General features: G+C 50.7%; 1 protein-coding gene and 1 long non-coding RNA gene across 3 annotated transcripts in view; one reads left to right on the top strand and one right to left on the bottom strand.

Annotated features, from left to right (window-relative positions):
- Nucleotides 1–21,515, bottom strand: part of LOC130598784 (uncharacterized) — a 146,811-nt gene that overhangs the window by 62,208 nt on the left and 63,088 nt on the right. Inside the window, exon 2 of the long non-coding RNA XR_008972073.1 lies at nucleotides 7,268–7,305. This is a non-coding gene — a long non-coding RNA (uncharacterized LOC130598784). The remainder of the gene's footprint in view (nucleotides 1–7,267; nucleotides 7,306–21,515) is intronic.
- On the top strand, nucleotides 3,374–19,377 carry TSKU (tsukushi, small leucine rich proteoglycan). Of its 2 annotated transcripts, XM_057408565.1 has the most exons (3): nucleotides 3,374–3,605; nucleotides 4,255–4,329; nucleotides 18,039–19,377. In XM_057408565.1, the coding sequence occupies exon 3, from the start codon at nucleotides 18,046–18,048 to the stop codon at nucleotides 19,102–19,104; it is 1,059 nt and encodes a 352-aa protein (XP_057264548.1). In that variant the 5' UTR covers nucleotides 3,374–3,605; nucleotides 4,255–4,329; nucleotides 18,039–18,045; the 3' UTR covers nucleotides 19,105–19,377. The 2 variants fall into 2 exon arrangements, with proteins under 2 accessions (XP_057264548.1, XP_057264549.1); XM_057408566.1 differs by lacking the exon at nucleotides 3,374–3,605 and having other exon boundaries at nucleotides 4,248–4,329.

Genomic DNA, 21,515 nt, shown 5'->3' on the forward strand with positions numbered 1-21,515 from the left:
TGGAACCTTAGGGCAGATTGCTCATGTCTGGAGATATCACCACCACCTTGAAATAGAAAATCACAACCCAGATTAAGGGGTTTTCTAAGGGGTTTTCCTAGGGTTTTCCCCATAAGCACTTGGCTCCGCTGAGGCCTGAGCAGAGATTTCCCTGCCCATGGCAGGGGGTTGGAACTGGATGATCTTAAGGTCCTTTCCAACCCAAACCATTCTATGATTTCCTCTGTCTGGCTCCCAAGGACGGCTCACCCCTCCTTGGCAGAGCTGATGGAGTCTGATGGTGATCCCAAAAAGCAGCTCCTTAGATGTGGATGCAGTGAGCACGTAACCCAGATAAGCCATGCTGCCCAATTCAGAGGGTGCAGAGGAAACACTGCGATCTCCTTCTGATGCCCCCAGGACCTCCTGCCTTGAGCCCCAGACCATTAATCAGAGCTGTGTTTGCTGGGGGGGGGGGGGGGGGCAGCTCATGGAGTGATGTGCTCAGAGAAAGCAGAGCAAAAACCCAGCCTTTTTGCCACCTTTTCATCACAAAGAGATGCTAAACGCAAATCGCAGCAACACGCTTGCCTGAGGTTCACAGCCTGAGAAAACTTTGATCATTGATGTGGGGCCTGTGGCGGATTTCAAAGCACCAGAGCTATGAAAAGTAAGCACAGGGAGCCTGATTGTACCTTCTTAACCTAAACTTATTAAGCAGCAAGCAGCTTCACAGCTTGAGACCTGGCACAGGCCACTAATCATGGCTAGCACATGAGGGGAGCGGCGTGGGAAAACTCATGGACCCTTGAGGTCCTTTTTGCCCTGTCCATCACCACCACACTAGATAGGTTCCTGGTTCTTTTCCCAGTACCAGCATCATGACTTGAGCCATCACTGAGCCATTATACCTGATAATCAAGAACTTCTGGTGCGGGGCTGCTCTTTCACAGCATCCTTGCAGCAGCACCAGAGACCATCCTCCAGTGACGGGGTCCAGATTTCTCTACTCGCAAACTGTGGATTTTTTACCTTCTCTTTTTCTCTCTTTCCCAAGTTTTATCCTATTTCAAGGCTTGCACCATACAATTGATAATCCCCACTCTCCTGCCTGCTGGCGTTGTTCAGACCTCGGTGCTGCCTTGTGCTCTGCATCCTAGGGTGCTGGAGCTGACATCGGCTCTATAGTCCTGGAAAACCGGGTGTAGACAGCATTCAGGAATAGGATCAACTCCTGCAAAAGAGGTCAGGGCTGGAAACAAGGCAGTGCTGTGAAGGCAACTCCGGAGTGATCCCCAGGAAAGAATAAGGACAAGAAGGGGTTTTACCCAGGGGGGATGCAGAGCATGCAGAGCAATGTGTGCGTGTGCAAGGCCTGTTTGTCACCCCCCTTTTTCCCCCATAAGAGGGGATCTGCGAGCTCAGGAGTGGCACAGCCGAGCGCAAGTCCTGCCTCTTTCTTCCTCCTCCTCCTCCTCCTCCTCCTCCCAGATGTTCCCTTGTGTGCAGCCATCTGTTGAGCTCCCTCCTCCTGCGAGGAAGGGGCAGCCCGTTTGCCCGGCCAGCTGCACGCCTTGGACGAGGAGGAGGAGGAGGAGGGAGGAAGGGGACACCCGGCCCCAAGCCCCTCTGCTGCCGGCTCCCGGCGGCGCCCGCTCCCCTCCGTGGGACCCGACCCCGGCCCCGGTGAGTCGTGCCCCCCCCAACCCTCGGCACCCCCAGTTCTCATTATTGGGGATGGGAAAGGGAGGTTTGAGCCCTCCCTGCTGCCCCCCTGCAGGTCCGAGCCGAGCGCCCGCACTGGGGGTATCTGCAGGGACCCCCTCCCTCAGCCTCCGAAAGGGGAAACTTTGGGCTGTGATGAGTTGTAGGGGCTCAACGAGGCGGGGGGGGACACGACATCGCAAAACACTTCGGGTGCGGCAAACGGGGAAGCACAGAGGTTTGGGGTGGGGGTGAGCTACTTTGCCACCACTTCTGCCATTCCCACAGCGGGATTTTGGGGTGCAGAGGGGGCGTGAGAGCTCCCTCCCCTCCCACCGGGGCGGGATGCATCGTTTCCAGGCGGGGATCCCTTCCCTTCTCCTTCCCCCCCGGTGCAATGAGGAGCGCTGGGGATTGCCACGGCTGCAAAGTAATCCGAGCAGCAGCTGGAGGCTCCGCACCGCCTCCCGTGCCCGGCTGCGGGGCTTTGATTTCAGCCAGGGCTCCGTTCTCCCCCCTCGTTCCCCGGGCCAGGCGGTCGAGGGGAAGGAGAGAAGCTCCTTGGTCGGGTTCTGGTGCTGGGAGGCTCGCTGGGGTTCGAGGTAAGGGGAGAAAGGAGAAGGGGAGGGTGGTAACGCTCGGATGGGGTGAAGAGGCTGGAAGGGGGCAGGAGGAGGGGGTCTGCTCCCCAGGGGCTGCGGAGATAAAGGCAGGGCAAAGCTCCCCTGCCTGGGAGTTTCCCATGGTTGTAAGTGGATTAAGCTGGAGGGGAAGGTGTGTTTGGGGAGAGGAGGGGAGGCAGCAGACCGGGGTTTATTTGTTCTCGTATTAGAAGAGAGAAAAGAGAGACCGAAAGAGAAAGAAAAGGAAAGAAAGAAAACGAACGAAAAAGAAAGGAAGGAAAGGATCTGGTAGTGACTCTCGAAGAGGGAGGTCACAAAGCTCGGCGCTCCCCTGATAACACACACACCCTGTAAACTTTTTAAGCAGCTCCATGGAAACTTGTTATTAACGCTGCAGTCATTTAAAAGGCGCAGACCACGGCGGGTTTGCTTAGCCCAGGGAAGCACAACACGTGCCAGCCCTCTGGAAACAAAAGGGTCCCTCAACTTTGCTCCTATGGCTCGGGGTTTGGGGTGGTCGGGAGGAGGAGGATGGAGCTGGTGGTGGGTTTTGGTGTAGGGAAGCGGCATCGCCTCCGTTAACCGATGCTGTCCATCGCGGTGAGCTAATGGGGAGAGGGGGGGGGAAACACGGGTTCATCAGCGCAGCTGGGCGAGGAGCCTCCAGTCTCCCAAGTGGAAGCATTTCCCCGTGTGTCTGCCATGATAAATCAGCTGCCGTTAGGCTGAATAACCGCATTCAGGCCGGTTACAGTAGGAAACTTGTCTGGGTGGACACTGTGCCATTGCTCTGCAGAGAGCAGCCGGGGCTGGTGGCTGGCGTTGCGCTGAAATATCGCATTGAGCGCTTGCTCCAAAGCTCTCCTGGCAGCCGCGGGGGCTTTAGAGCAGTGATAGAGAGCAGAGGGAATGCCAGGAGAGGCACTGTGGAAAGGCAGGGTTAGACCAACGCCTCGCTGATCCCCCCGGCAATGAAGGAGCACACTTGGATGTGTTAGATGCTGCAAGGACCCAGGGGGGCTCGGGTTGTCTCTGGGGCAATTTGCAGGCTAAACTTGGCTGGCTGCTCGCCCTCGAAGCTGCAAAGGCAAAGTGGGTTCGTATCTCCCATCGACCTCTCATAGGGCACAGCTTGTGTCCTTTTGTGACCCATGGAAGCCAGTCCCTATGCCGGGGAGGACATGGGAATGGGAGGTGCTTGCTCATGTGTGGGTTATAAAGGGCCCGGTGAGGTCCTGACCCGTGCTCAGCCGTTTCCTGTCTCACTCCAACACAGGATCCCTCTCTGGAGGTGGTGGGGTGAGTGATGCTCAGGACTGGGGTAGGAAGGAGGTTGGGTGGCAGCATCCGGACCATGGGTTTTCCCTTTGCAGTATCCCAGAACAGGTTTTCCCTTGCAGTATCCAGGACCATGGGTTTTCCCTTTGCAGTATCCCAGAACAGGTTTTCCCTTTGCAGTATCCCAGAACAGGTTTTCCCTTGCAGTATCCAGGACCATGGGTTTTCCCTTTGCAGTATCCCAAAACAGGTTTTCCCTTGCAGTATCCAGGACCATGGGTTTTCCCTTTGCAGTATCCCAGAACAGGTTTTCCCTTTGCAGTATCCAGGACCATGGGTTTTCCCTTGCAGTATCCCAGAGCGAGCTGTGCTGCGGGGAGACGCTGCTGGTTTGTGAATGAATCCGAGCAGCTGCTGGCGGAGGCAGTGGGGAGCAATTACAGAATGCCCGGAGGGAATGAGGATGTGAGGGACATCCCAGGGGATGTTAATATCTGGCAGCGAGGTGGAATGGAAGGGAAGGCTGCAGGGTCAGGGGGAGGGTCTCCTGCACCCGGTATTCCTTAAGACTGAGTGCAAGGAATAGCCCAGCATTGAATGGGTGGCAGGAAAGAGCTGTAAAACAAAACACCAAGCAGAAGTCTCCCATGTTTTTGAATGCAGGATAAAGCATCCTGTGTCGCCCCATCCCTGCAGTGACAAGCAGCGTGTGTCATCCCGGTGGAGACAGAGCTGGGAAATAAAGGTAAGCCATCGTTTTCCAGAGGTTTAGAGTTTCCCCTCCATCCCTAACTGCTTCTTTTCCTCCCCTTTAATCTCTTTTCCCTCCTCCTCCTCACTTGTCAGCTTTTGGTGGGGAGAAGCAGAGGCTGGAAGGTGGGATAAGGCAAGGCATCCTCACCCTGGTACCCTGGGAGCCGTGGTGCTGCCAGACTTCCCAACACCGGAGATGCTGAGAGTTGGGAAGAGATAAAGCCTGGCTTGAGCAAGCTGATTCTTGTCTTAAAACTTGGCACTGATGGAGGTGAATGGATGGAGGGCTCAGCCATTTACTGCAGGGAAACTTGGTGATTTTCAGGTGTATTGAAGTTTTTATATGTATTTCTTTAATTTCTTGGGAATTTCCATCATTCCTTATTGGAGTATTCATGATGGGGGAGGGGGAAGGAAATACATGCTCTGAGAATCATCCCATCCTCCCCACACACACACTGCTTGCAGACACTGCCAAAGATTAAACCAACCTGGCTGCCTTCGCACGGGACGTTCCGGAGTTGCATTAACCAGGCTGGAATTCTGCCTGTCGCAGCAGTGGCAAACTGGAACGAAGCACTTTATCTTTGCTGTGGCTGAGTGCAGGGCCATGTGCTGTGTGTAACAGCTGAGTGCTGACACTTGTGGGCTTTATTCTCCTTCCCTTTTCCCCTCTGCTGCTGCTTCTTTGCTCTCTGTGTATCCGTGATGCTGACTCCTCTCTTTCCCCCTGGTTCATGTCCAGCAGCTCAAATAAGGACCTTTAGGGCTGTTTTTTCACTCTGAGTAAGATAACCCTCATTGGGAAATGCTGAGACTTTAAGGCAAAGCCCTGCTGCGGCAGACGGGTCCGAGCAGATGCGATTCCTCACCCCTATCACGTCTGAGGTGACAAATGCCTGCAGAGCAATCTGAGTAGGGCAGGACTTGTCCCTGACCCCAAAATCATTCATTTTCCTCCCAACCTTGAGAATGAGATGTCTGTGACAGGGGGCATGGAGAGGCTGAGCTTCACACAGCAGGATGGAGGAAACCCTTCCTCCAAAACCCTTTAATCATACGATCATAGAATCCTAGAGTAGTTTATGTTGGAAGTGACCTTAAAGCTCATCCAGTTCCAACCCCTGCCATGGCCAGGGACCCCTTCCCCTACAGCAGCGTTCTCCAAGCCCCTGTGTCCAACCTGGCCTTGAACACTGCCAGGGATGGGGCAGGGGTATGTGTGGGGATGCTGTGATTTGGGATGTCTTCCTCCGCTGGTAGTGAAATCAGGTCAAATTGGGTCAGGAGGTGGCTTAATAGAGGGTTAAGTGGTAAAGGAATACGGCTGTGTGTGACTTTGAACATCTTTATGGTATAGCAGAAGTGCCACAGATCTGTGCCAAAACCAGGGGAACAGGGATGGGGACAGGATGGAGCCAGGGAAGGTGAGCAGCATGAGTGGGCAGAGGTCCCTGGAGAGCCAGACCTACTGTTGGCAGCCACTGGGACTGCAGCCACACTTCAGAAGGCCATGGACAGTGATTTGAGGGACACTTGGATACTTCCCCACCACAGCCACCTCCCCGGATGCCCCTTTCCCTGTCCCCCAGCCCAGCTGCCCGTTTCACAAAGGGCAAAGCAAGGGTGGTGTCTGCAGAGCATCCAGGCAAGGCAGGAGCTGGACGTGGTGCATGAAGACAGTGATGGCATTTGGCTGGACCAGTGGTGGCAGTGGTGGTGTTGTCTGCGGGCTTCTATGTGGGGTGAGACTGGGATGTCTTGGCTCGTGAGTCCTTCCCAGTTAATCTGATGGGATTTGGATCTGGGAATGGTACCACCATCCCCACATGGGAATGAGCACCTCTGGGGTTAGTCATGTTTCAGGTGTCTGGAGGGAAACTGAGGCACACAAACGGGGGGACCCATACTCATCAGCAATATGAAATGGGTCCTGCTGGGGATGTAGCTCTCCCAACCCATGTTAGATGAGTTTGCTCTCCAAACCCCTGCACCAGGAACTGCAGGATCCTGGGCCAGGGAAAGAAGGCAAAGAGCTGAGGAGGTACCACAACATCCCATCACTGGGGCAGGGAAGCGTCACCTAGGGTGGGAACCACAGCGGGGATGATGCCCTGGTGGTAAGCCCTTTGTCAGCTTTACCCATTCCCAAACCCCCCATTCCCAAACCTTTTTGGAGACCCACAGGGCATAAGGAATGTCTTGTGTGCTTTGGTGGAGTGGAGGCAGCTCCTGAAGCCCTGGCTGATGCTCTACGGAGCGGTTTCGCTGCCATTCATTGTTCACAGCATCACACTGCAAGAGTTATTGGGGGGGGGGGAGAAGAAAGGCTGGGAAGGGAAGGAGACAGGAGCCTCCAGCTGTGCTGTTTGGCACAATAATGGCCAGGATTGTGTGTATTATCTCCTCGGTGGAGGGTCTGCAGCTGCACGCTGAGAGCCACAGGCAGCAAAGAGGCCCAGAGATCATTGTGTATGAAAAAGACCCATAAAACCAACCACAGAAATAAAGCAAAAGCCCACAGAGAAGCCCTGGGTGATGGGGACAGCCTCATGTTGCCTCCTTGCTTTGCCCTCCATTATTGAAGCCAGCAGCCCCGCAGGGTTGTTAGAAGGGAGGTTGGGAGCTGCTGCCTTTCAGAGAGCTAAAGCTGCATGGGGTCCTCCTCAAATCCCTCTGCCAGGGCCCAGCTGAGGTGGATTTCTTTCCCTTCTTCTTTGTGCATGATTCTGGCTGGTGCTGCCTCTGCTTGATGGAGTCAGGGAGAGCACCACAATCAAGACACACAAGAGGCAGAATCTGGACATCTGATTTGCAGACACCTCTGTTTCAAGGAGAAAGAGCTGGAAAGCCCTTAGAGGTACAGGATCATGGAAGCATGGAATGGTTTGGGTTGGAAGGGACCTTAAACCTGCCACGGGCAGGGACACCTTCCACTAGAGCAGCTTGCTCCAAGCCAGTGTCCAACCTGGCCTTGAACACTGCCAGGGATGGGGCAGCCACAGCTTCTCTGGGCAACCCATTCCAGTGCCTCAGCACCCTCACACTAAAGAACTTCTTCCTTATATCCAATCTAAACTTCCCCTGTTTCAGTTTGAACCCATCACCCCTTGTCCTATCACTGCAGTCCCTAATGAAGAGTCCCTCCCCAGCATCCTTGCAGCCCCCTTCAGACACTGGAAGCTGCTCTGAGGTCTCCACACAGCTTCTCTTCTCCAGGCTCAACAGCCCCAATGTTCTCAGCCTGGCTCCATACAGGAGCTGCTCCAGCCCCTGATCATCCTCATGGCCTCCTCTGGACTTGTTCCAACAGCTCCATGTCCTTCTTATGTCGAGGACACCAGAACTGCACACAGTGCTGCAAGTGGGGTCTCACAAGAGCAGAGGGGTAGAACCACCTCCTTCAACTTGCTGGTCATGCTGGGATGACAGGGATGCTGTGAACTACTCAGCCTTGGTGGGCTGTGTCTCACCAGAAGGGGCAAAGGCATCACCATGGGATGCTTTACCTTCCTCCAGCACCATCCCTTCTCTCTCTTCTTTCCTTCCTTCCCCCTGCCCAGCTCATCCTCCCAAGGAGAACCCACCATGTCCATGCATGCAGCATGATCCTTCTGCAGCCAGCTGGTGTGATCAAATGCAAACCAAGTCAGGAACGTGGGGTTCATCCATAGATATCAGGCCTTTCCCTCATGGACCAGACAGCTGCTGGTGGGTCCTTGCAACCTGTGCTCTCCTGGGATGGGATATTGTATGTGGCATTCCCCAGTTGGGCACAAAGACATGGCTCTATTAACAGAAGCATCCATCACGGGTAGGTTTCCTCTCCTGTGCTGTACCTGTTGGTGCTTCTCACTGTCCCTGTGTACGGTGCTCATCCCAGAGTGCGTTCCTCTTGAATTATATCATGTCCCTGGGAGCTGGAGTGCTCTGATGCAGCATTGTCATAGCCAGAGCTGGCACAGGAACTGGCTGGGGGTCAGGTGTGGAGAGCCTCATCAAGGGCTGAAGCTATAGAAGAACCTTGCTAGGATCATTTCAGCTTTCAGTAATTGACCAGCTAAGAAATAAGGCCTCGGTTGGTTTATGCTTTACCTACTCACATCAGCTTCCTGCTCTGACACCAGCGTGTGCAACCTTGACGTTGCAGATGAAGCTTCCAAGCTGATCCTTTGCAGAGGGATATGCAGCCCTGGAGAAGGAGGGTTTAATCCTCCCAGTCGTTGCTGTGATTTGAGTAAAGCCTGAGTACTCACAGCCTCCCTCTGGGCATCACTGTGAGGCTTTGAGCATTGGTGATGATGGGGGAAGGGGATCTGTTGGTGGCTTCACCAAGTCCCTCTACGGCAAAATACATTAGAGCTGGCTTAAAAAGCAGTATAAAACTCTCCTTTTGCTATGAAGTGCCAAGCCAAAGGGCTGCTCTGTCCTCCTGCTTGTGCCAAAAGAACTCATTTGCACTCCAGTTCTGGGATGTGTCACTGGGTTTATGATAAAAGATCCTATTTGGGCAGAGTTTGAGGAGGTTAAGAAAATATTTGTGTTCCCAGCTGAGATGAGGGCTCTGTTGCACTCAGTGAGTGCTGGGACAGTGAGACCTCCTGTTCCTGGAAATGCTTATGGCGAGAAAGAAAAGAGGGAGGATCACAATCAGGGCTCATTGAGGGTACAAGGATTTGGGGTGATGCTGCAGCAGAAGAAAGCCCTGAGGTCCTGCATCCCTTGTCTGATCCCGTGCATCCCACGCCGCTAGACCCGGTGTGCCACCACAGACGCTCCCAGTTTGAGCCATCCTTCATCTGGCATAGCCAAGAGGCAACAGTGGGGCTGGGATGCTCACACCCCGTCAAGCCCCACGAATCCCCCCATAGTGCTGCCAGGAGGTGCCACGCTGCTCCAACACATTTCCCTGCCCGCAGTGCTCCAGAGGCTTGGCAAACTTCACTTCCTTTCGGGAACGCCTCCTCCGGGCACAAGCACAGCTCAGCGTGAGGCTGGTGAGCAAAACCACTTCCAAAAGCCACAGGAGACCCTTTCCCCCACCCCAATAAAACTGCTGTTAACCTGAGAGCTTCCTGGGCTCAGCAGGGAAGGGGGATTTTTGTGCTGCAGTGATTTCATTTCCCCATGCTGGAGGCAGCACTGACTTTTTCCCTACTCGAGGGGAAATTCCTGGGAGTTGAGCTGGTTTTCGCTTCCAAGATGTGGCTTTTGGAAGCACGTAGCTCTTGGGGTGGCAGAACCTGTCCGTATTTCAGCTGTGGAGGTAAATCAGCTGGAAGTACTGTATGGGTTGGCAGACCTGGCCGCACAGGTTTCCTTTTGTCAGAGCCCGAAATACACCACGCTTTGATTTCCTCCTTCGAGGGGGGATGAGGGATGCTGGAGGAGGGAGGTTGCACCAGGGGAGCAAGCTCTTAGCTGTTTAAACACTAGGATGATAAATTACCTGTTGCCTCTTGCAAAGCAGATGGGATTTGTGACACGAAGAGTTGGAGCAAAGATTATTTTAATAGGTCTCTCCAGTTGTTTTATATATAAAAAAAAGGCATCAGATTTTTCTTTCAACTTAAAAAAAAAACCCAGTGGAGCAGAGGCTGTTTCAGCCTGAGCAAGGCACGGCACATGTTTGGAAACAAGCCCATAGTGTGGAGCTGTATGGTTTGGAGCATTCCGTCTATATCCATCTTTCCTGCAACCTATGGTGGGTTGAGAGGCTGCTTGGGTTTGGCTTTGGGGTTGTGAAATGATTCTGATGCTCGACAATCTGGCTTTGCTCTTGCCAGTCTTACCTAACCCATCCCTGTGACAGCTATGTGTATATAATAGCTATGATATATAACCTGTCAGTAACAGCTACGCAAATCTCTCTGAAGGATGGGTGGGATGCTGGATAATCATGGAGGTTTTGGCTCAGTAGTTTATGTCTGGAGCAGAGAGAAAGGGAATGGAGATACCTGAAATCTGGGGAAAATGAGGAATGGTGTCTTGGTTTTTGTGTCCTTGCTCCTTCTGGCTGCCTGCAACCCAAATTCCATGTTTCCTGCTGAGATCCACATCTCATTGCTCATGCAGGGCAATGGGGTTCTTGTCCGTATCTGGGAGCAGCACTTGGACCCCATTCATAGCAGTTCTGTCCCCTCTTGAAATCACTTGAACGGGACCAAAGCACCTCCCACAGCAGATAAACCACTGGCTCAAGATCTCCTTGATTTGTCTACCTGCTGTGATCCCTGGGGACCCCCAGTCAAGGAGAATAAATCCCATCCTGAGCCCACCCATCCCCATCGCTCTGACCTGAAGGTCTGCCTTAAGCACAACCACGTCTCCACATTGCAGAAGCAGAGATGACTTTTCTTTCCATTACCAGTCTGGTGCCTATTGTATCTTATTTTTCCATAGCCTGGTAATGTAGATTCCTGATACCACTGGGTTAATTACTTGCTGACAAGTCCTCTTTTGGGAGTGGAGCTCTTGGCTGAATGCAAAAGAGGTGCTTTTACATCTGTTATTAGAAATCATTAAAGCAGAAAGAAATTAATAGAGAATTTTTTTCTTTTCCTTTTTTTTTTGGTCTTCATTCCCTGCATTTAATTCTGATTTTCCCCAGTAAGATGGAGCAAAAAATGTTCAGCACCTGCAGAGTGATTTATCTCCTGTTCAGGCCCTTGGTGTCTCTTTACATTGAGCCATAAGGGTTAAAGCCACCATCCCAGTGGCTGAGTTTCCCCCCATCCCAGTGCTTGCATGCACTGGTGGGGTAATAAGGTGAGGAGAAGGAGAGGACCAGGTTGCAATTCCCCTTCTTTATATCCTCATGGATAACTGTGACTGACTCTTCTCTTTAAGTAGCATTGCACTTCCCATTGATAAAGCCATCCGTGTGATGGGTGATAACTTACCACCTACAAGCAACTTGTGCAATGGGTCCTGATGGAGGGTCTGTGAAATCAAATTGAATTTAGAAGAGCCAAGGGGCTAATTCTCATCCTGCTGTCACTGATACCTAGAGTAACTCCACTGAACTCCTCCAAACCTGTCCATGGACGTGTTCAAGGCCATGTTGGATGGGGCTTGGAGCAAGCTGCTCTAGTGGAAGGTGTCCCTGCCCGTGGCAGGGGTTGGAACTGGGTGAGCTTTAAGGTCCTTTCCAATCCAAACCAGTTTGATTCTATGACCTAAGCAAATACAGGATCAAACTGAAACAGCAGGTACTTCTTGGATTCTCATTACCTCTCCTCTCCCTAAATCCAACAAATCACAACACTGAGTATAAAACCAGGACCAGTTCTGCAGAGCGCACCCCAAAACCAGCAGACAACACAAGATAACATATGGGTTAGAAAGCCCTGTTGCCATTCACACCAAAACTCCTTTGTGAGAAGCATTAATTGCTTTAATAAGCTTTATAGAGGGGGCAAAAGCAGCTTGTGGGGAGGAAGAGCCGGTCTGAAGCAGGCAGAGCAAAAGCCTGGATGACCTTTACTTTCAACTGATTCACACACACAAATAAGAACCAGTAACCTTGTCAGCAGCAATTCCTTTATCATGTGAGGGGTGTGTGCCTCTGAATTGAGGGATTAATAGTCTCTGGTCGTAGGCTGGTTTGAGCTAGTTTTGCTGCCTGCTCCCATTGGCCTATGGGATCTGGAGACTGGGCTGTGATTGCATCTCTGGTGTAATTTGGACTCGGCCTGGGAGAGTCCGCACTGGAAAAGTGGAGCTGTTGCTAGAGCTGCACTTTACTCAGTAATTATCCTTATTTTACAGAGTAATTCATGGGAGGAAGGGAAGGGAAAGGTGTCTGAAATGATTTTGTGCTTGGAGAAGCCACTTGGGACCATCCTGATGCTCTGCTGCATCCCAGCTGCATCCCAGAGCCTCCCAAGTATTTAAAGAGAGAACGAGCCAACTATCTCTCTGTGTTTTCCAGCCTGGAGGATTTATGGCCTCTATCAGCCTATGCAGCTTGTTTCACTTTCCAATAACTTTCCCTTTCCCCTGCCCCCAGCAGTGATTGCAGCCAAGTGGGCCTTGTGGGCCTCGCTATAAAGACTCTGCTTTTCCTTCACTTGGCTGATGCAAGAGGAAGGAGACGATCCCCAGATTTTCCTCCTGATGAAATATTGCTGTTAATCCAACTCCTCCGTCCTTCGTTAGAACAGCAGCTCTGTTTGGGATAGGTGAATTGCAGCCCTTCCTTTTTGCCTCTCCCCTTTAAAGGTTGCTCTATTTGCTGTTTAATTAATCCAGCAGAACACTTGGAAATGACCAGGATCTGTCCTTAGAAATGCACAGATTCATGTTATAGATTCACAGAGTGCTTTGTGTTGGAAGGGACCTTAAAGCTCACCCAGTTCCAACCCCCTGCTATGGGCAGTGACACCTTCCACTGGAGCAGCTTGCTCCAAGCCCCATCCAACCTGGCCTTGAGCATCACCAGGGATGGGGAATACCTGTCATACCTGATCTGCTCTAATTGTGGGGTGCTATTGGAAATACAGGTCCTGACTTCCTGATTCCTGTCTCAGAGCTGGTAAACCTGTGGCTGGGCAGCCTGATTTGCTGGAAAACTGTCCCACCAAAGGAGAAAAAGGAAGATTAGGATCTTTTTGGATGAGTGAGCTGAACTCATTCATCCTGGGTGCACTTTGTTGCTGGACAGGACTTGGGTTTGGAAGATGCAGCCAGGGATGGGGTGGGAAGCTGTACCAGAGGGAGAATGGGCCTTCTGTTCCACCATGGACAAGGGAGAGATGGGGCATTGCAGGGATGGATCTGGTCTTAGGCAGGTTTCATCTCCTTCTGAAGTAATTAGTTTCACTTCACACCATTGTAGACCCAACCTGGGGTTACTGCACTTCTTAGTTATGCACCTTAAGCTTCATGTGGTGACTTTAGGTCCTCATCCATGACTTCAGCTGCATTTCAGCTTTGGGAAGCTGAGGGGTGCAGCATAAAGAATGAGGTGTCCCCTTTCTGACTCCCATCAAACAATAAACTTTCGAACATCTCCCCCTTCTATTTTTAATTAGTCCTTGATTTTTGGCTATAGGGATTTCCAGCTTGGTGGTTGCCAGGACAACTGGAGGAAGCCTGGGTAGCATCCTCTTCATCTCTGCATATCCAAGGAGGGGACCAGTCCCTGAGGAACGGGCTTCCATCCAAGGTGGGATGTGTTAGCACATCTCCCTTGGGTGGAAACGAGGTGGAAAACTCTCAGCTGTGGATAGGGGAAGACAAGTGAGAAAAGTCTTTAAGGAAGAGGAGAAGGAGGAAATCCAGCTCAGTAAGAAGTGTGAATTGGCAACAGCGCCATAACAAGGCTTTCCTCTCTCCCACACCACCCCGCTACCATCAGCTGAGACGTGGGTTTCCTGCAGTCTGGTTCTCAAATCAGATTTTGATGGGGTTTTCTTGGGCAGGGAAGCCTCAGTGTGAGGTTTCTACCCATGTACTGCCACACAACAGTGCAGGGGATGAGCAGGGCAGGAAGGAATCGTGCATTGAAGCATCTGCAGGCTAAGGGAAGGATGTGGGATTTGGGGAGAAGGCTAGTACCGCAGTTGCTAGGAGCTTGGTCCATCACTGGGTCCCTTTGAGGTTGTCTCAGGACATTTGCCATGCAGAAAGGATGAGCAAGATAGAAAGAGCAGAGACCTGCAGCCACTCTGGGTAGCGAAATGTGGGGGATGATGCTGCACCCCAACAGCTCCTGTTGAAATCAGTGGGTACAATGAGCCCCTCCCCAGACCTCATTTATTTTACCCCTGGGATATCTCCACACCACAATAGTTATAAAAATGCTCAATGGCTGAACCAGCCCAAGGGCTGCTTTCTCCTGATGGCTTTCCCTTTACTATCCCAAGTGCTGGTGCCAGTGTTTTCTGATCCATGGTGTTTCCTCCAGGTGAATCTCCCCTGTGCTTCAGCAGGATAATTCATCTCCCTTTTACAAGGGGATACCTTGGCTTCCTGCCTTTATCTGCGGAGCAGCTCGTAGGCAGCAATCCAAAGGCAATTTGATGCTGTTTCAAAAGCATGCTGTACACAGATGAACAGTAAATGCCTGCAGCGTGTTTCTTTCCTCCTTTCAAAGAGCACTATTGATTGCTCCACGCAATGACAAAGCATGCCTGGACCTGACTAAGCTCTTCCTTGATTATCTGGCAATGCAGGAGACTCTTTTCTTGGAGTGGAAGGTGACCAGCACCTTTATTTCTCCTATCTTTTATCAGAGCTATTGGCCAAGTGGTCTATTTGCCTATGAACGCTTCATGCTGCTCCATAAGGGAGTTTTTAGCTGGTAGTAATGGATTGCAGCTCATCAGCAAAGCAATTGCAAGCAAGTAAGGGAGTATTTGGGGCAGTGCTGGAGGATGGAAGAGGCAATAGATGCTGTGCAAATAGCTTAGCTGAGCTTTATGTCCTGCATTTCATCTGTGTAATGTCATGTCTTTGACGCTGGCTGCAGCAATGTGTGGTACAGTGGGAGTCACTTTATCTGCCCACTTATGGAGATCATTTCTGTAGCTGGTTGGGAATGGAATTCCCATGTCAGAGGGGTTTAAGCAGCTGCATGTGGAACCTCTGGCTTTGATTCTTATCTCAGTTCAAGGAATCATAGAATCCCAGACTGGTTTCGGTTGGAAGGGACCTTAAAGCTCATCCAGCTCCAGCCCATCACGGGCAGGGACCCCTTCCACTAGAGCAGCTTGCTCCAAGCCCCTGTGTCCAACCTGGCCTTGAACACTGCCAGGGATGGAGCAGGTACAGCTTCCTTGGGCACCCTGTGCCAGCACCTCAGCACCTTCATTATAACGTTTCTTCCTTATATCTAGTCTGAATCAGCCTTCTTTTAGTTTAAAGCCATTCCCCCTTGTCCTGTAGCAGGGCTACAGGCCCTGCTAAAAAGTCTGTTCCTAGTTAAAATGGGACTTTGGAAGTTGCCCTCTTGCTTTTCTTCAGGTGGCAGCAGGAGCCCATGAAGGTCTTAACAGTGCTGAGAAAGCCAAGTCTCACACTGATGTGTCTTTGGACCTGCTGAGGTCTGATCCAGCTCCCATCAGAGCCAACAGGATGCCATGAGGAACCGAGCTGGGCTTTTGAAGGAGAAGTCAGGAGACACTTTCCCTGTTGCAACATCAAGTGGGAACAGCTACTGGGTAGGATTTGAGAGAACACCAGTATCATAGTATCACAGCATCCAAGGATACAAGGGACATCAAGGATCATCTGGTCCAGCCTCCCTTGGCAAAGCATGACCTAGACTAGACATCCTAGCACCCTGTCCAGCCCATTCTTAACAATACCCAGCGTTGGGGAGTCACCGCTTCCCTGGGGAGATTATTCCAATGGCTTGTTGTTCTTACTGGGGAAAATTTACCTCTTGTTTCCAGTTGGAATCTCCCCAGCAGTAACTTGTGCCCATCACTCCTCGCCTTTTCCATGGGGCTCCTTGTCAAAAAGGAGTCTCCATCTTCTTTCCAGCCCCTCTTTAACTCCTGGCACATGGGAATAAGGTCTCCTCTGAGCCTTCTTTTCTCTATGCTGAACAAACCCATCTCTCTCCGCCTGCCGTGAGACTGAGCTGACATTAGTGCAGGTGCTTCCCTGTAGCGAGACATTTAACATTTGAGGTTTCGCTTTTTGAGTTCCCAAATTGCTCCCTGCTGCTGTAATTTCCCCTGGTAATGAAACATTTCAGCGCATTCCAAGCGCAGCTCCATGGAAAAAGGAGGATTTAGTCTAGGAGGGTCTGCAGAAGGGAGCGAGTTATGGTCTGCCTGCACGAAACCAGGGGGGATCTGCCCTGATGTCGTTAAGAAAGGGGTATCTGGAGACGTGCCTGCAGAAAGGGGCTCTACCCCTGTGTCCCCTCTGCACACAGATGTGTTTGCTCAAGAAACAGTTGAGATGGGCTGGGACTGGGGCTCATCTCACTGATCCTCTGTTGTTTCTATGCAATAATGCACCCCAGAGGACTGCGCGTTGGCCTTTAGCAACGCGCCGGTTGCAAGCGCGTTGGCCGCAGTCCCAATCTCTGCTCTCTATTTGCAGGAGCTACCACCAGACAAGTCCTATCAGTGATCGGGACAATGTTTTGGCAATGCTTTGTGATCCTTTTACACGTTGGCAAGTAATCCCTGGGAAGGAGAGCAGAGCCAGTGCTGGAAAGGGAGAGAAACCGCTGCCAAAGGCTGGGTGAGGGAGGATGAAGTGTGAACTCCTAGGAAATGGCCCTGGGAAGGTGCAAGGGCTGTGGGGAAGGCGCCTCAGCCAGATCAAAGAGTGTATAGGAAAGATGATCCCACCAGGAAGTGAATAAAGTGCTTTTAAGCGGCGGTGGGAAAGGTGAGAATAGAGAGCAGGGGGGCTGAGATGGGGATGGGAACGTGCATTTTAAAGGGGGTTTATTTTCTTTGGTTAAAGGAGTGCTTGGCACGTGGGTCTCTTTATCACCATGAGCAATGATGGCTCTGCTTGCTTGGTTTGGTGGGAGATTGCTGGCCTCTTGTAAGGCATGAGGAGCTGTCACCCATGACTGCAATGGGAACCAGAGGAAAGCCCTTGTTGACCTGTAGGATCTGGCATCCAATTTAACCCCTCCAGAGATGCAGAGCTAAAGCTGTTTTAGCTGGCTGTTGAAATCACTGCTGCCTACAGTTGTGTAGAAGATGTGTTAGGATGCGATCAGAAGAGGCCAGTGAAGTGCACATCAGCTCTCTTCCTCCCTTGTCTGTGATGATGAAGGGACAGAAACACCTTAGATGGAGGAGGTTCAAAACCAGAGTTAGGGAGAGCTCCCTGCTTGCTGCCATTGTTAATCACAGAGAATTCTTAATGTAATTAGCAAAGCCTCCCCAGAGGCTCTGTATGAAACAAACTGACTCCACTTGATGCCTGTGCAGGAGGCTGGGCCCACCACAGCAGAGTCTGGGTTAGACTGAGTGGTCCTTAGTTCCTCTGCTTCATCAGGCGAGGAGCCAAGGGGATGTTGTCCCTCCTGCCTGCCACCAGCCTGAGGAGCACTGGGTTTAGCCACCTGGTACGAAGCAATGATTTTACCTACCTAAACACTTCTGTATTAGCATCTGAAGTCTAAGCAAAGGAGACGTGCAGTTCATTTGGGCAGAAGGCAGCTCCTTTCTAGCTGTTCATCCTGGATGATGTTCTGATGATGCTGTTCTCTCTCTCCTCTATAGGAAATTTGAATGGAGCTTTGGTTTTTCCTTTCCTGATAAGGTTTTTGGACACCTAAGCCTCCCACTGGGTGCACAGCCTAAATGATTTCTCTAACCTCTCAGTGCAAGACTCCCAAACGCATGCCCTGACATGAAGACCTCTGTGTGCTGAAGTTTGCCAGGCTCTAAATGACTCAATGTTTGAGCTGTCATCTAGCTCCTTCTGTCGTCCACTCAGAAGGATAGATCTTGCTGATAGGCAAGTTCTTACTGTTCTTACAGCTGATTTCCTGTTGGTTCTTAACTTGGTTATATCTTCAAGACTGTTGACCCTGTTTGTTTTCTCCATTAAGTTCCCACTGGGGTTCATAACATGAAAGACGAGGTGTTTGGCACATCTATGCTGTTTGAGGTTATACTTAATCTATCCATTTGGAAAGACAGAAGAGAATACTGTACAACTTAAACAGTTACACATCTACAGCAGTTAAATCTATTTCCTTATCTTGTTTTCCAGGTCAACAATGCAGTTCCTAGCCTGGTTCAGTTTGCTGCTTCTACTTCCTTGTTGCAGTACCACCAAGACCTGCTTCCCCGGCTGCCACTGTGAAGTGGAAAGCTTTGGTCTCTTTGACAGCTTTAGCCTGACCAAGGTGGACTGCAGCGGGATAGGCTCACACATTGTTCCCGTCCCAATCCCTCTGGATACCTCCTACTTGGATCTATCATCAAACAAACTGGAAACAATCAATGAATCGAAGCTCACCGGCCCTGGATACACCACCTTGGTGAGCCTTGACCTGAGCTACAATAAGATTGCCAAGATTTCCTCCACAACCTTCTCCAGGCTTCGATACCTGGAGTCCTTGGACCTGAGTCATAACTCTTTGGAAGTCCTTCCGGAGGACTGTTTCTCCAGTTCTCCTTTGGGCGACATAGATTTGAGCAATAACAAGCTCTCGGATATAGCGATGGACATTTTTGCTTCAAAAGGCCAAGGAAAACCCTTGAATGTGGATCTATCCAATAATATGCTCAGCACAATTACGAGACACCGTGAAAAGAGCATCCCAAATATCCAGAACTTGAATCTTTCTGGGAACAGGCTGACGTCTGTGCCAAACCTTCAAGGCATCCCTCTCCGATACTTAAATCTTGATGGGAACCCCATAGTCAAAGTTGAGAAAGGAGACTTCATGGGGCTGAAAGATCTGATCCATTTATCCCTCAGTGGCCTGCATGGCTTGGAAGAGTTCTCTCCTTATAGCTTCAAGGAACTACCAGCCCTCCAAGTACTGGATTTATCCAACAATCCCAACCTGAAGTCACTGACTGCTGAAGTGATCTTTGGGCTGAACTCCCTACAAGAGCTCAACCTCTCCGGCACAGGCGTGTCGTCCTTGCCAAAGACTGTGCTGAAATACCTGCCTTCCATCAAAAGCATCACCTTGGGGAAGAACATACAGTGTCTTAAGACCATCAAAGAAGGACAGTACCACCGACAAATCGGGCTGACCAAGAAAGAGGTCCTCAGTTGCCACGATAGCCACGGATCCGTAGCAGCAGCACCTTATGTTTTGTGATGAAAGCTGGGGAGAAGGTGGGGAAGGGAGGGTGGGGGGCCATGGGGTTTGTACAGGATCGGACTGAGAGGGTTTGCAGTGTGCCTTTTGTAAGACTGCCAATAATTTATATATTTGTATAAGCCAATATTTGATTGTTTGTGGATTTTATAAACTCTCAAACCCTGGCTCACGTCATCTGCAATGCTCCAGTTTTTACCCTTGAGGTCCTGCACGCTGCCCCTTGGCTCAAGAGTGGTGATGCTGGATAATGGGGACCGAGCTGCTCTGCAGGTCCCAGGGCAGAACAATAGTCTGGAGCAACCTTTTGTGTCCCAAAACAAGGTCATTTGTGTCCACACCAAAACACATTGACTCTATAGCTGCTTGCTTACAAACCCATGCACCATCCTTTTGTATTAACTATTACTCCCCAAGAAGTGCCTTCTGGATGTTGCCTTCATTAGCAGCACCCTGGTCCCTGTCATGCACTTTCAGTCTTGAAGAAACCTTTCCAGACAAACCTGAACACAGGGTGCTCCTAATGGGCTGGTTTTTACATGTTATTTGCATGTGCGTGCAATGACCATTAAGACAAGAACTTTCCCCACTGTTTTCTCCCTGTTTTCCCATCATTTCTTTAGATCCAACCTTTCTAACCTTAGCGAGCCGTTGCTCGGAGATGATGCTCAGCAAAGCAAGAGGGAAGCAGAGGGGTTTGCCAACAGCCACGTCTCACCCAGGAACCAGCCTCTGAGGAAGCAAATTGAGTTGCAAAGTAAAGAGATCATGTAGCCTGGCATAAAATAGTAATAAGCATCCCTCTTCCCTTTCTGGGAAAGCTTGGAAAAAAACCTGAGCAGGGATCCCCATCTCGACAACCTTATCAAACCAAGCCCCACAGGATGTGAGACTAAGCTGTTTCCATGCTGATGTTCCCCATCTGAACACAACATCTGCAGCTCAGCCGGGAGCATGTGAGGCAGTTTTCAACACCAAAACACTCTCCGGAGCATGCCAGGAGGATTGACACTGATGCCTGCGCCCCTGCAGCGCTTTGCCTATCAGGGGAAAGATCTTGTTGGGTTTTAGTTCCATGTTGTGGCTTTTCTTTCTCTCCCATAGCTCTTTGGCTGCCAACCGCAGTCTGATAGAAAGCCTGGTCCTTAGAGGTTTGCTCATGTTTTCCTTTGTTTCTGAGATGCTGGAAAAGCAAAGGGGAGCCCCCCTGGTCCCTCTTCTTTTACTGCTTTTAGAAGAGGGGAATGCTCCATCCCTGGCAATGTTTAAAGCCAGGTTGGACAGAGCCTTGGGTGACATGGTCTAGGGTGAGGCATCCCTGCCCATGGCAGGGGGTTGGAACTGAATGATCTTAAGGTCCTTTCCAACCCAATTCTATGATATATGTACTATGGTAGAATCAGGAGGAAATGAGGGAAGGCAGCACAACTCGACTCAGTGCCATGTATGAAGCCTTCAACTTGCTTATAGGAGCTCCTGCAGTCTGGTCCATCTCTGGTATGCTCTGTTCAGGGGATGGGAAGGATGGGGCTCCAACTTGGGCTTATCAACAGCATGGTCTCTAAACCCAGACTTACATGAAGTTGACTTTCAATGTCTGAAACTCATTTAGGGAGGTCCATGTAAAGATGATGCAGATATAAACCCATCCCCAAACCTTCCTTGGGAGTGCTGGAAGAAGCTCAGGCTTCATCCTCACTCCCCTAAAGGTCTTGGAAATGGAAACCCTATTAGCCAAAGGAGCTGCCTCCAGGGATGGTTGAAACTCACTGAGCCCATAAAGGAGCCAACACCTCGCTTTGGGTGCTGAAATCACTCTCCCACATTTTCATCGACCTCCTTTCCTTTGGGGACCTTAGGGTGGGATTTTAACCCTTTCCTGTCAGTGCTGGAGCTTTTTGCCCCTCTCCTGACTCTTTGCAATGCTCGAGCAACCTTCACAGGCACAAAACCCCATAGATTTTCTTAAAAAGGCAACAGGACTGCTCATAAGCAGGGGTCTGGAAGGGAACAACAACCAACTGAAGCGCAGGACGGGGGTAATTTGGGAGGAAAGGGGTGTTTTTAGTGAATTTTGCCTTTTTAAGGGAATTCTTTTCTGCTGGCAGAAAATACAGGTTTTTTGTTTTTTTTTTTTTAAGGAATTGTTTCATTTTATAGGTCTACATAGATGAACTGCTACAGACATCACAAACTGTCTTTGTGCCACTGTGGTAAGTTGAAAACCCAGTGTGACAATGCAGTTGAAGCCTGCAACCTCACAATAGCTGGTAGCTAAGCAAGCCTTGGCAGAAGCTGGCAAGTCCCGTTGCTGTGTTAGTGTTGGGCTTATTTTAAAGACCCTCTGCAGCATTGTAAGGCTTTGTGATTTATCACAACGTAATAAAGTGATTTGGAGGAGAATAAACCCA

The sequence above is a fragment of the Pezoporus wallicus genome, unplaced genomic scaffold (assembly GCF_028554395.1).
Source record: "Pezoporus wallicus isolate ANWC-B61680 ecotype Strahan unplaced genomic scaffold, APGP_CSIRO_Pwel_v1 contig_7461, whole genome shotgun sequence".
NCBI classification, from domain to species: Eukaryota; Metazoa; Chordata; class Aves; order Psittaciformes; family Psittacidae; genus Pezoporus; species Pezoporus wallicus.

Coding starts and splice junctions, on each gene's coding strand:
- TSKU (XM_057408565.1), top strand. CDS start 18,046: ATGCAGTTCCTAGCCTGGTTCAGTTTGCTGCTTCTACTTCCTTGTTGC.